At 49.1% G+C, this 12688-nt stretch overlaps 1 protein-coding gene across 1 annotated transcript; it reads right to left on the bottom strand.

Moving 5' to 3' along the window:
• Positions 1 to 3875: 3875 nt before the first annotated feature.
• Positions 3876 to 10984, bottom strand: LOC137916564 (ethanolamine kinase 1-like). The gene is made up of 9 exons (XM_068759552.1): positions 10838 to 10984; positions 8578 to 8715; positions 8383 to 8504; positions 7608 to 7748; positions 5784 to 5926; positions 5238 to 5321; positions 4890 to 5050; positions 4725 to 4798; positions 3876 to 3948 (listed from the first exon to the last, which is right to left on the bottom strand). The coding sequence occupies exons 1-9, from the start codon at positions 10982 to 10984 to the stop codon at positions 3876 to 3878; spliced, it is 1083 nt and encodes a 360-aa protein (XP_068615653.1).
• Positions 10985 to 12688: the final 1704 nt, after the last annotated feature.

Here is a 12688-nt window from a genome sequence, read left to right as displayed (position 1 = left end):
CCTTTCTGTTAGTCTCACCTCAGATCCTTAATATTCTCTCTTCCACACGCTATAAATACTCGGCTCGCCACCACATGTCGCCCATGTGCTCAAGAACAATGGCGGCAGAAGCGAGGATCACCTTCAGACGGTAGCGCCGCTACTGCTGAAATGCACACCCGGACCAAAACGACGGAGGGGAATGTGGCTTTCGATTTTAACAGAGTTCCTCGTGGGAAATAATCAGTGTATTCAAATCACATGGCAAACTCCGCGCTCATGATGCTACAGGTTAGCATCCACCATTCCCCAAAATTAGCTTGAAGAGATTAGCAGATTAGTAAAATAGATTTATTTTAAATAACTTGCTTTATTAGACGCATATATCTGAACTTTTGGAGGGAAACTAAAAGCATGATAGCGCTAATATATTGAAGGTGATGCTGGAGGTTTTTAGCCACAGTGCTATTAGCTACATTTAGCTGATAGCATGCACTAGCTTGCAGGAATTGGATTGCTGCCAAGCACGTGGACGGCTTTGGTGTCTCTGCGCTCGTCAATCAATAACCACACTGAACAACTTAAATTAAACGGGTTCAACCAAATAAAAAAGCGTTCTGATCGAGGCTCGACTTTTACAATCAGTTGCTGTGAAGATTCCAGCCTTGAAGCCCGGATGAGAGGAAAACGTGTATTTTATTCCAGTGGAGACTTGCCGAGTCGTCCGTCGTTATCCCTGCTGATGTAAATATAGAGACTTTATTTTGTTTAAAAGAGCCTGTGTAATTTAAAGGTGTAAGTTTCTCTATGTTTTCAGAGTTTTTGCGTTGTTTTTCTTGAAAGACAATAAACTGCTTGTGTTAATGGTCATCTTTTTTTTTTTAATAAGCCTATTTTTATTTGTGTGTGTTTCAAAATCCTAATTTCCAGGTCAAATTAAAGAAACGAGGAGCTCATTCTGGTAAAGCGTCCTGTTTCTTACTCTTATCTTACCCATGCATGGAGCCATCTTCATCTTTAAAATGACAAATAATCCAAAATCAAAACACGGACATTTGAGTTATTTCATACATTTTAATGGAAATATTTACCGGCACCGTTAAATAATTCTTCCTACCCCTCCCACAGATGTGAAGAATCGCTGTACAGTTGAGTTTTTCCCAGTATTTCTTACAGTATTTACACCCGGTGAGTGGACACGCGTCTCCTTCCAGCCCATTTACAAGCAGAAACGTTCCTGTGCATCAGTTAAGATCAGCGTACAAAGGAAAGCAAACCCGTTATCTGTACAGTACTTTATAATAATAACTAGTACATTCACAGAAAAATACCCAATCTCAAACTGCAACACAAACGCCGTAGAAGCTGAACATTTTGGTATGAAAACCTCAAACACTGTTTAATGGAAAGAGGGAATTTGCAGATTCTAGAGGGAAAACCCTTCACTCCACCCGGCGTTAGTTATTCCACTTCATTCAGTGTTGAACTTCAATGTCAGAGGAAAAACCTTCAAAATAATTAGTACCGTGAGAAATGATTCACAATTTAAGATTTAAAAATTGCTTTTTCCAAGACTTGCACCAAGAGAACCCCTCTCCAGCTCGGGTGAGTTTGATTGTCCTTTTTTTGTTTTTATCTCACACCAACTTAAAATAAAGGCAAACTCAGTCGAAAGGAAATTTAAACAAATTTATTTATGGATAAAACTAATTATCCGAGACTTAAGTATGAGGCTCCTAAGGAAATATTTATGCATTGAGTTTACAGATTGCCTTTATTTTATGCTGCTGTTTTTCCTTAAAGATCAGAGACTACAGTATGAGATCTACATAAAAAAAAACTAAACAGAAATGTGGAGAGGGACGGTATTTTTTCACACCACTACAAGAAGAAAAATATTTATCTGCCCATTCCAAAATCCCAAAACAGTGCCATTCGATGAAACGCTGATTTCTGTTAAGTGAACTGGCAAATTTATTTAGAGCTCTCGGAAAGTAAATGCCTTTTTGACTCGGGCTTTTTATCCGGGGTATTAGTTTTGTGCGTTCAAGCAGGAAGGTCCACTAATATGGTCTTTGTCTGCAAATCTGCTAAAGGGATTACTCCAGTAAGGCCCTCTGGATTACTCTTAAACTAAAGACGCACCAGTACCGCGGGTCATTTGAGCTCTATTTGTGCTCTTTTGCCCGCAAATATGCCACCATGTATGTGTTCCTCCACTCAGAGACCCTCACACAACCCCTGAGTTAAAATTCACATTCACAAAGCGCCGATTAAAGAAAGACAAGAACCTGAAAGCACGAGTCACGCCTCGGGTTAACTGTCCCGACTGGAAACCGTTAACGCGAGTCTCTCTGCTACCCCCATGAATTATTAAACCGCAGTTACGTGAGACCAGCAGCGGAGGACAAAGGTCAGAGCTCAGCGTCTCCCTCTGCTGTCTATGGGAGGTTATGCATCAAGGGAGACGAGCTGGGAGGACATTCCAAACGTGGATGAAGAGCTTCAGAAGTCTAGACTAAAAAGGGACCAGACAACTTAAGGTGATGATGACAAAGGCCTCGTTCAGAACAAATCTAAGGGTTGGAGCAGTCAGCATTAGGGTGGTGGTGGTGGTGGTGGATGGAGAGCCGTTTAAAGGTCAAATCTTTGTGTTCAGGTAATTCAGTTGATCAAAGTTTCAAACAAAACATCCAATAACTTGTCCCCTCTGGACTGATTAGTCATTTCAGTCTGACCGGAGGCTAAAACATGAAGAGAGACGGCCTTTTAAAACTTTGTGTTTGTGAGCTCAACGGGGACGATCGAATGAAAGAGGCTGCTGCGATGCATTATGGGAAGGGTAGCGGGTGAGCAGGTAGTCTCCGATGATGGGATGGCTACCGGCTCAGTATGAAAAGAAATGAGACAAAACGGATTAAAGACAGCGAGATGAGGACGACTCAGTCGGGTGGAAGGCGGGCGAGGCGGGCGGGGAGGGGGGGCAGGTGGGGTTGTGATTTTCCAAGAGGACTGACACGTTTGAACGGAAAGTTTTATGGACCAATTCACTGTAACCATAAAAGGCAAGGAGGTGGAAAAAGGTTCGCGGACAGAGATGAGCTCGTCTGCCTCACTAGAGCAGCCAAAGAGATGTTTCCCCTGAGATGTTAAAGAGTCCACAGTGTCGCCACATCAATTAATGCACATTTGGCTAGAGTCTATCACAGATCTATAGAGCAAGAGAGATTTAACCATCAACGAGTCCATAAAAAAAGCTTTTCCACTCGCGGTTTCCTCACCCCGAGTGTCCGGTAGATCCTTCCGGGGGAAATGTCCACCACAGCACACGGGAAGAGTTGTCCTACATTCCTATCGGATGGACGAGACGCAAAACTGAAACAACAAAGAGCGAAGAAAGAGCCGAGGAAGAAGAAGACACGAGTGACCTTCGGCAAGCGCAGAACAACCACGGACGTGAGCACTCGGCTTGGGAGACGGGTGGAATGAGGAAGGATTGCAGTGGACGTGAAGAAATGTCTGCCGAAGGACGGCGGGATGGACTCGCCCAACGCGCCGCACAAACACCGGTGAGATGCGGCCGTGGCTAGTTTCTGAGACGCCGGAGAGGAAACGCTCCAGAGTTTGACCTTCACTATAAGACCGCTGCGACCCCAGAGCCCGGCTCAGACGACGTAAAAAAAACGTACGAAAGCACACGTTCACACACACGCATAGAAACGCTTGAGCTCGGGTTGTGACGGACGATGGAGGAATGAAAGAGTTAAGTGCGCTTGTTGCAGAAGAGGTCACCCGGTAGGTCGAGCGGCGGTCCATCGGAAGCGGCGTTCCCGGCCGACGGGAAGGTTCTTCCGTAAAACCCGCTTTTCTCTTCCTCCCACCTCGTCTTCCTCTTCTCACTCTGGGATCTGCAGAGCCATCAGTGCAGGTTTGGTGGCGAAGTACCGGTTGAAACGTAGCACGGCGTACCTGAAAGACAGGTGAGCAGGCAGGTGGTGACGGCAGGAAGGAGGGGCTTCCAGCTCGGATTGGGAAGCGTCGTCCCATTTACTTAAAGGCAGAAGGGAGCATTCATTCATTCACTCATTCATTCATTCATTCACTCATCTTCATGAAGATGAGATGATCGAAATGATCTCATCTTTGGGCTGCTTATCCGAAAACACAGGTCGCAGCTTATGCCGGAGCCGATACCAGCCAGCTACGGGCCAGAGACACCCCGAACGAGTCGCCAGCTCACCGCAGGGCCGGAAGGGATTTACTTTAAATCGGAGTTCATTCATTCGATTTTCTGTCACAGCGAGAATATTAATGCTCAGATTTATTCAGCCAAGAGTCGATTCTTTATCAAATTATGAGGGCAAAAATCAGGATAAAATTAAAGTAATAAATCATATTTTATTACAACCTTCATCAAGTAACTATTCCGAGACGAACCGTCCCCAGTTCAGTTTGATTATTTCTGCTTGCGGTAGATCTAAGGAGCATCGTCCCCGTTCCGACAGCGATGCTGGAGAGAGACTGTCCTCCATAAACCTCCGGAGGTCCACTCCTCTCTGTGGGATGCGAACCACGTCTGTGAGCGGAAACGTCTCAGCTAACGAAACGAATGGGACGCACGCACGCACGTTCTCAGGTTTCAGCCTATCACGACGTTCCGTTCAGCCCACGGCGACCGGCGAACGCTTACGTAGGGGCGCGGGCATTCGGCGGCGATTCACCCGTGCTCCCAGGCGACGACTTACCCGAGGAAGTCGAAGTCGATGGAGGAGTATTTGTCCTGGATGAGCGCCCAGAAGCCCCATAAGAAGTGAGAAACCTGAAGAGGCAAATTAAACGTGAGCAACTCGTGGCGTGGAGCGAGAGCGCGAGCGCGAGGGCGCGTGACGCGGCGACGTGTCCGTCCTCACCAGAGCGAACTTGTTGACCTGTACGTAGAGCGTCTCCAGCTCTCGGGGGCTGACCTCCTCGGATTTCTGGGTGAACAGCTTGTAAGCCTGCAGGTAGACTCGGAGCCATTCCATCTGCATCTCCCGGCTGGGATACAGACCATAGTCCTGCTCCACCATCCCTGATGCCGTGCGCGCCGCGCGCACACACACACACACACACACACACGCACGCACACACACGCACGCACACACACGCACGCACACGCACGCACACACACGCACGCACACACACACACACACGCACACATAAGCTCTTCTGTTCGGGGGAAACGTTTACGACACGACTCGCACAGCGGCGCGGCAAACCTGCAAATTCATTGAAGTGGTTGCCGATGTCGAAGGCCTGGTAGTTGTAGCTGGAGTATTCGTAGTCGATGAAGCGAACGTGACCTGAGTGGCGAGACGGGGGGGGGGAGAAGAGTGCTTCATGACACACGCGATGGAAGCGTGCCGATGACATCATCATCTACACAGCCCCAAAAGCGTGGAGGCGGGTTTACAATCTAGACAGGGAACAGGATTTTAGGAGCCTCAATCTGAGGACAGAAAAATTCGCGCAGAGCTCGTAGGCGGTGGCGCTACGTTAAAGTAATCAGTCAGGATTCCAGCGGTCAAACCAGCTCATTAACCAGCTGGTTAGCGGCCGTGTCTTCGTCCCTCCATCGTCAGACCGGTGACCTCATTCCCTCCCTTTAGATTAGGTTTGTGGAAAAGGTACGAAAAACGGCTTAAAGTTACAGGATCTACTTCAGACGATTTAAATCGAGCGCTTTGTGTACCGCCGCGCTAAAATGAGAGCAGCATTCGCAGCTCAGGCTCGACAGAAGACGAAGAGGAGGGTCCCGGATCTACCCTCTTTGCTGTTGTGGATGATGTTCTTGCAGAGCAGGTCGTTGTGGCAGAGAACGACGGGGGAGCCCAGCGTGGACAGATGCTCCTTCATCCACGCCATCTCCTGCTCCAGCGCCGCCTTGCTGGGAACCTCCTGCTGGATTCTGGACAGAGAGCGACACAGACGAGGAGAGATCGGCACGGGTTTCACGCAAAACGGGTCCGAGCCCGTCAACGTGCTTTTAGGAAAGAAAATGTACCGAACAACATTAAGAAAAAAGGCTCTGTTGTTGGTGTCATCCGTGAAGCAAAAAGAGCTGAGCCCAATGTGCAAAGAGCCCACAACCCCCCCGGTGGACGGTTGTGGCGCTGCAGGGTGTTCCTGGGTCAGTGCGTCTTCACCGTCTTCATCTTCGTCTTCCACAGATCTGACATTTGCATTGACGGATTACGGGCATCAGAATTGATCTGCCTTTGTATCCCCCACCAATGAGGCGCACCGGAGAACCGCGCCCGTCGCCATTGGCTGGCTGGGAAAGTGTCGAGACGCCGAGTTAGACCCCTGCGCTGCCCTGTAATGGGCTTACGAGGCTTAATCCGGTCCGCCTTACAGCAGGAGGTGAAGGAGAGCGGGCGGCGAGGCTCGCGACCTCTGCTGGAGCTTTTCTAACCGGCTCGCGTCTCCCTGAGGCCCCGAGTTCGGTTCTCTACCTGGCGAGCAGCGAAACAGGTGTGGAAGTGTCGTTTTAAAGTTAACTTTCACGACGTCGACAAGGGAATCTGATTTCAAGGCTTCCCGTTCATTCCTTTGCGCTCTCGGAAGCTTCTAGCGGTTCGCTCCGGAACCTCAAGCCTGCGCCGGCCAGGGAGCGGAAAACTCCAGCTGACTGCGTCGCCAAGGAAAAGAGCAAATTGACCCGACAGACCGAACTCTGCAAACATCTGCTGGCGCTCGGCGCGCCTCGGACTCCCTCGTCCATCCGGCTCTTATTGTTAGTTACATAAACAGGAGTTGGTCTAAAGGTATCAGAACGTGGACGCGGGGCGATCTGGGCAGCGGGCCACGTCGAGTCCGGTGCAGAAACACAAAGAAATCAAGTTCAGTCAAACCTCAGCCCCTCCCCCCTCTGCTTTTAGACATTTTAAAATAAAGGAGCCAAATGTCTTCAGTATAAGTTACGAGTCACCCACCCTCAGGTACTTAAATCATCGTTCATCAATGACGGCTCCTGGAAGGCGTGCTGGACCGGAGCTACTCGCGTTACAACGAGCACGCCACCGTTAACAGGCTGCCGGCGCCGAAACGCTCATAATGGCATCGCCAATCGCCGCTGGTCAAATGAAATATTAATCACGTCCATCGGCTAAGTGCACGTCCACGCCGGACAGACGGACGGACGGACGGATTTGTTCACTCAGCTTCTCCACCCGGAGAGGGATTCCCATAACCCGGAAGCAGAGTCTTACGGCGCTAACCGAGTGACCCCAGACACCAGTGGAGGTCGTTGCCACCTGTAGAGTCCTGCTGGAAACGCTCTGAAGTATGGCTGGTTGTGTATTATGGTCTGTCTACGCCTACTGGGGTCACCTGGGGAAGTATCTACATCCCCTCCTGCAGCGTTCTCTGAAATAAGGCCTGTACTGCATGTACTGCATGTACTGTATGTACTGTATGTACTGTATGTACTGCCGTCGTGCCGACATGTTTAAACTCGCTTCAAAGCGTTTACGGCGGCATCAGCTCCAGCGGAAGTTCATTCCGTGCTCCCAGCTAACGTTGCCGGCGGCGCTTCCTGAGCGAGGGGCCGCGACACAGGAGGACCAGTTAAGGCTAATCGACCCCACCTGAGGTTGGACGCTTGCTCGGTGAACTCTGTGGCCACGAGGGAGAAGTACTTCCGGATCTTGATCCAGAGGTCGGGCTTGGGGACGCAGCCGTTGTGTGCGTGGATGGCGTGGATGCGAGCCATCTCCCTGGCTATCAGCCTGGAAGGAGGTGCAGAGCGTTAGACGTTACTGTTAGAAAGCCCATATTATTTCAGTCGACAATTGTTCATTTCTGACATAAATCGTCACATATCCCACGTTCGTGAACGCACCATAGTTCTCCGACGCCTTTGAATGCACCATATCTCCGTGTGCAGCGTCGGAGCTGGAAATAGTTTCACTTTCCACACACGGTAGAATGCCCTTTTACCGTGGCTTGTCTGTCTTAACAGATAACGTCTACTTCCTTCAGTTCAGCGCTGTGCGTACATGCCAGAAGGTTAGTGTAATTACAGCTATTTATTAGAAGTGTGTTAATGTGTGCTCGTTTAGCTGTGCATGCTAGTGTCGCCGAGTTGTAAATACAGTGGCGGCGGTGCGACGGGTTCACCGCCGCCGTGTCGGAGGAGCCGCGTGTCATGACTCCAATGAGAACGGCTGAATACATAATGGGATCACGGGAAAAGGTTAGAAGCTGTTTAAGTCTATTTGTGTTGCAAGGTGCCAATTATTGCCATGACAACAAAGTGACATGAGAAACGTGAGTTGTTTTATTTGGCTTTAAGGTTAGTCGAGGACAGTCTTCATAAAATACCCAGAACTATGAGACATTGGGATATACCCCCCCCCCCACCTGAGTATGGAAGGATCCCTGACATCTTGCGTCCCGAGAGCGTCCCCCGGTATGAACTCGTAGCAGATTCCGTTCTGGAAGGCGCAGTAGAGGCGAGGAGCGCAACCGTTAGCATGTAGCACCTAAAGGAGAGAGACGGAGTCAGAAACCAGCGTGTTCATTTACCGAAACGGCACAAAAGTCGTTCGACCCGACCTGGAAGCTTTTGAGCTCGTTGTCTCGGTCCACGATCAGCTCCGTCTTGTTCCCGTAGACCCGGACCAGGACCACGTCCTCCGGCCTGTCCTCCACGTAGCAGCCCACGAGCTTGTTGGTGGTGCCGTCGGTGAAGAACTAGAAGAGGAAGAAATCCCATAACCTTTGACATAGATAAACTTCTGCTGCTCAGCGCCGCGGGGGCTCCGGAACAAAACCCGGCGCTTCGGAATCAACAGAGGACGCCATGCTGCTCTGATCCACTCGAGATCAACGCATGTAAGCGGCGCGCTTAACGGCGCCACATTCGCCTTCTGACTGCAGCGAGCTGTCGGGATACGCATTCTGGACAGACAGACCGGAAGACGGGGTTAGAAATTATAGCACAGGCTGGTGCTGATGATGAAATCAAACGCCACTTAGTAAAGCAACACCCCACCAGCGGGCCAGTCACACACACACACACACACACACTGCTTACATCTCCGGCACAGGCGCTCGCTCGCACATATCTGACATTCCACACGCGTTTGGCCACAGAGATGCGCCGGCAGGCGTTTCGTACAAACCGGGAATCAATACATTGACAGACAGCGATAAGCTCGGACCCAGACGGAGGTAAACACCCGGCCCGCCTGATGGTTGTTTCCCGCCTGGAAATGGACGGTGCGCATTTTGGGGCGTGTCCGTCGGCAGCGCCGAGCTGCGGCTCCGCCCCACGTTCAGCACGTCCTGCTGGTGAAACGATGGCTCCACAACTCAACCAATTCGTTCTGAGCCCTAACGCACGTCTGCGATTAATCTTTGACGCCTTGTGGCGGGTTGGGTCGGCGGCTTGGCCTTGGGGCGTCGGCCTAACAATCGGAGTTGTTGTTTTTTTTTTGTAATTTGGAACGCATCATAAGCGTCGTCGAGCGTTTCGGCCAGTCACAAGCGGAGACGCCCTCAGAGGCCGATCTGCTGCAAAGCTATCGGTTTTAATTCGACGCTGGATTCAAACATCCTGCTTCGGTGCCTGCCCGGGGGTTTACAGACGATTTAGGGCCTCGTTTTAGTCTCTTCCGTTTCCATTTTGGACTTTAACTTTCATGTTTTTTTTTGTGGCATAAAAGTACTTTAACATGTTTTGAAACCTAGCATCGTTTAAGTTTTCCTGAACCAAATAATACCTTCCTAGCACTGTTTTCTAATATGATGTTTCATGGGATGACATGCAAGTTGCTCTGCTTGTAAAACTCCGCGCTGCACGAATGGAGGGCGTGATCACATCCACTGTGAGATCTAGTCCATCGACTCTGACTTGTGAGTAACGCATCAATCACTCGATCCTCAAAAAAACAAATTAACAAGGTGCGTGCCTGAAATGCATTGCTCAAGAACACCAGAGGCGAAACGGTTCACACGTCAAATGTAGGTCGTCATCTTCACGATGGCGTGTCACAGGTGAGGTAAGACTCGAAAGGTAGGCGGCTCAAACGTAATTATCATAATGTTGTTTTGTAGTTTTTCCATATTAGTCATAGGATGAAACTGAGATCACCGGATCAGGGGTCGGAAACAAAACACAGAAATATCATAAGAAATAAAAGAATTTCTCTTAATAAAATGACAAATATATATATTGGATGTAATTCAACTCGATTTAGACTAAAAATGCAAAAAAAAAAGAACAAAAAAAAAAGATGTTTTCATGTGCAGAATGCACATTTAAATATTTACATTGACTTTGCCCAGAATTAAAGTAAAATGCTCTGACCTTTAAACTACCCCCCCCCCCCCCCAAAATGCAAGATAATGTTGATTAAATTGGGCAAAAATGAAGAGGGATAATTAACAAAGAACTTCAGCTGAGAATAAATTAGAAATAATGTCTGGACAATAAACACGAATCAGTAAATGCAATTCTTAAAATTATAATTATATTCAACCCTTGTTCGATTATGGAAAAGTAATCAATAATCCAATAAAAAAAAAAAAGTAATACATTGGTAAACACCGCCTGTTTATAAATGTTTGATTAATTTACTACACTCGACGCTGACTTGCACAAACCCTTTTACTTTAAACATTGAACACGTTTATTATTTTTACAGGCTGCTGAGACAGCTCGCAGCTCGGTAAGATGAATCCACCCGGCCGGCCATTAACGGTTTACCGGCCCGCCTCCGGCTGACCCGGGTCGGGCTTTGGTGATGCTGCGGAGCTGCCTCATCTCCACCTAGCATGCACCTAGCATGCAACGAGCTAGGCTAACACTTACCTTCGTCTTGACGTGGTTCGAGTCCCACGCAGGTCGGAGCTCCTTAATTAGTGCCATGGCTCCCTCCGTCACTTTGTGTTCCTCCACGTAAATGGGAATTTTCTTAATTACCGGCAGCCCGGTGGGCACATGTAGCTGCGTCTCCATCCTGCCGCCGATTATCTTCAACGGAACCTCCGAACTCTTCGCGGATATTTCTTTAGAGAAATGGCAGCATTCGAGTTCGGTTTTGTCGGTGCGTCGCTAAATGTCGCTGGGCGGGCTGGAGCTCAGGTGTAGATTTTCTGAGCGGCGTTGCGGGAGAATAGCAGCGGAAAGCGGTGACTGTGAGCGGTGAAGCTGCCGGCGTCGGTGTGGGAGTCCCTCCCCGGTTTTCCTCGGAACAGTCGGTCGTGCATCCATCCATCCAACCAACCCCACCCATTTCCTCATAATTGGCCCCGCCCACACGGGGGATCATCCGATTGTACCGCTGGCTGATCCTCGCCACGCCCATTATGTCCGAGTGTTTCCGAGGGGAGGACGAATTTAAACGAGTGTTAGGAAGCGTGTGACGTACTTCCTGTTGAAAAATAAAGGCGTCTGTTTCTGGGAGCAGCGTCGTCCGCTCGTCAGCCAGTCAGCTAATTTAGAAATTAATGTGATTTAGAAAAGATAATAAGCAGTTAAATTTGCACAGGACTTCAGTGTGTGTTAATTCTCATCTTTCAGCCGATCACGTGTTTCTTGCCAGAAATAGTCTCAATTTTTTTAAATTGTTTAATTTTTTTTGTTGTTTCCAAACGAACGTGATTTTAAAGTGAGTCCGAAATTATTTCAGAATCACTTTAAAATTGCTCCGAAAAAGTGTTTTGTTTTTTGTTGTGTTAACTTACAGCACTTTATATGGACCTGGTGTTTTATTTTATTTTATAATTGTTTGGAGATTGATTCAAGATTCAAGATTTAAGATAGGTACTTTATTATCATTATGCGAACATAATAAAATCGTGAGAAGGCCCACGGCTTTAGGCACTCATCGGAACATAAAGCCGGGAGCCTCGGGCCGCAGCGTGTGTACACGCCGCCATTCTGGAAACGGAATTGAGAACAGAACACAGCAATATTCCCGCTGGTGGTAGGTGGGGTTTTAATGGGGGGAGTCTGGGTCTGCGCTGGGGGGAGCCAAGGTTTTGGTCTTTACTGGGGGGGAGCCAGAGGGCTTGGGTCTTTAATGGGGGGGGAGTCGTCAAGGCTGCATGGGAGGTTGGGTGGATAGAAGGAGGGAAGGAAGGAAGGTTGGTTGTTGGAAGGAAAGTTGGTTGGGGAAGTCGGGGTCTGCGCTGGGGGGGGGGGGCAGGGTCCCGGAGGGGGGGGAGCCAGGGCTTGGGTCTTTATTGGGGGGAGTCGTCAAGAGGCTGGGAGGAAGGGTGGAAGGAAGCGAGGAAGGGGTCGGGGGGGCAGGGCTGGGGTTCACGTTGTCTGGCGAGATAGTGTCCTGTTCCAGAACTGGAATCAGTCCATAATCCAGACTGGCTGCCTGAGTTAAATAGTAAGCCATCACTTACTCCGGCACCTTAGAGAAACCTTTGCTGCCACGGTAACCTGACCTGTACTGTAAACAATTGGCACCGACAGTCATTCTTGTCAGCTGCCAAGGCATTCTGTGGAATTATTAAGCGTTCCCTTCTTCCCTTGCTTAAATACATGCACCTGTTTCCAGCCTCAGCCACAGTGTGCTGTGAGGAAATGGGAGAGCAGTCCTGACCCGCCAGTTCATCGCAGGGCTACACACACACCTACGGACAAATTTGGCATAACCAATTCACCTATGTCGTATGCTTTTGATGACGGGAGGGAGCCAGAGATACG

Source organism: Brachionichthys hirsutus, unplaced genomic scaffold, assembly GCF_040956055.1.
Source record: "Brachionichthys hirsutus isolate HB-005 unplaced genomic scaffold, CSIRO-AGI_Bhir_v1 contig_834, whole genome shotgun sequence".
Lineage (NCBI taxonomy): Eukaryota > Metazoa > Chordata > Actinopteri > Lophiiformes > Brachionichthyidae > Brachionichthys > Brachionichthys hirsutus.
The sequence above is the reverse complement of the archived record's forward strand: the minus strand, read 5'-3'. Positions and strand labels throughout refer to the sequence as shown.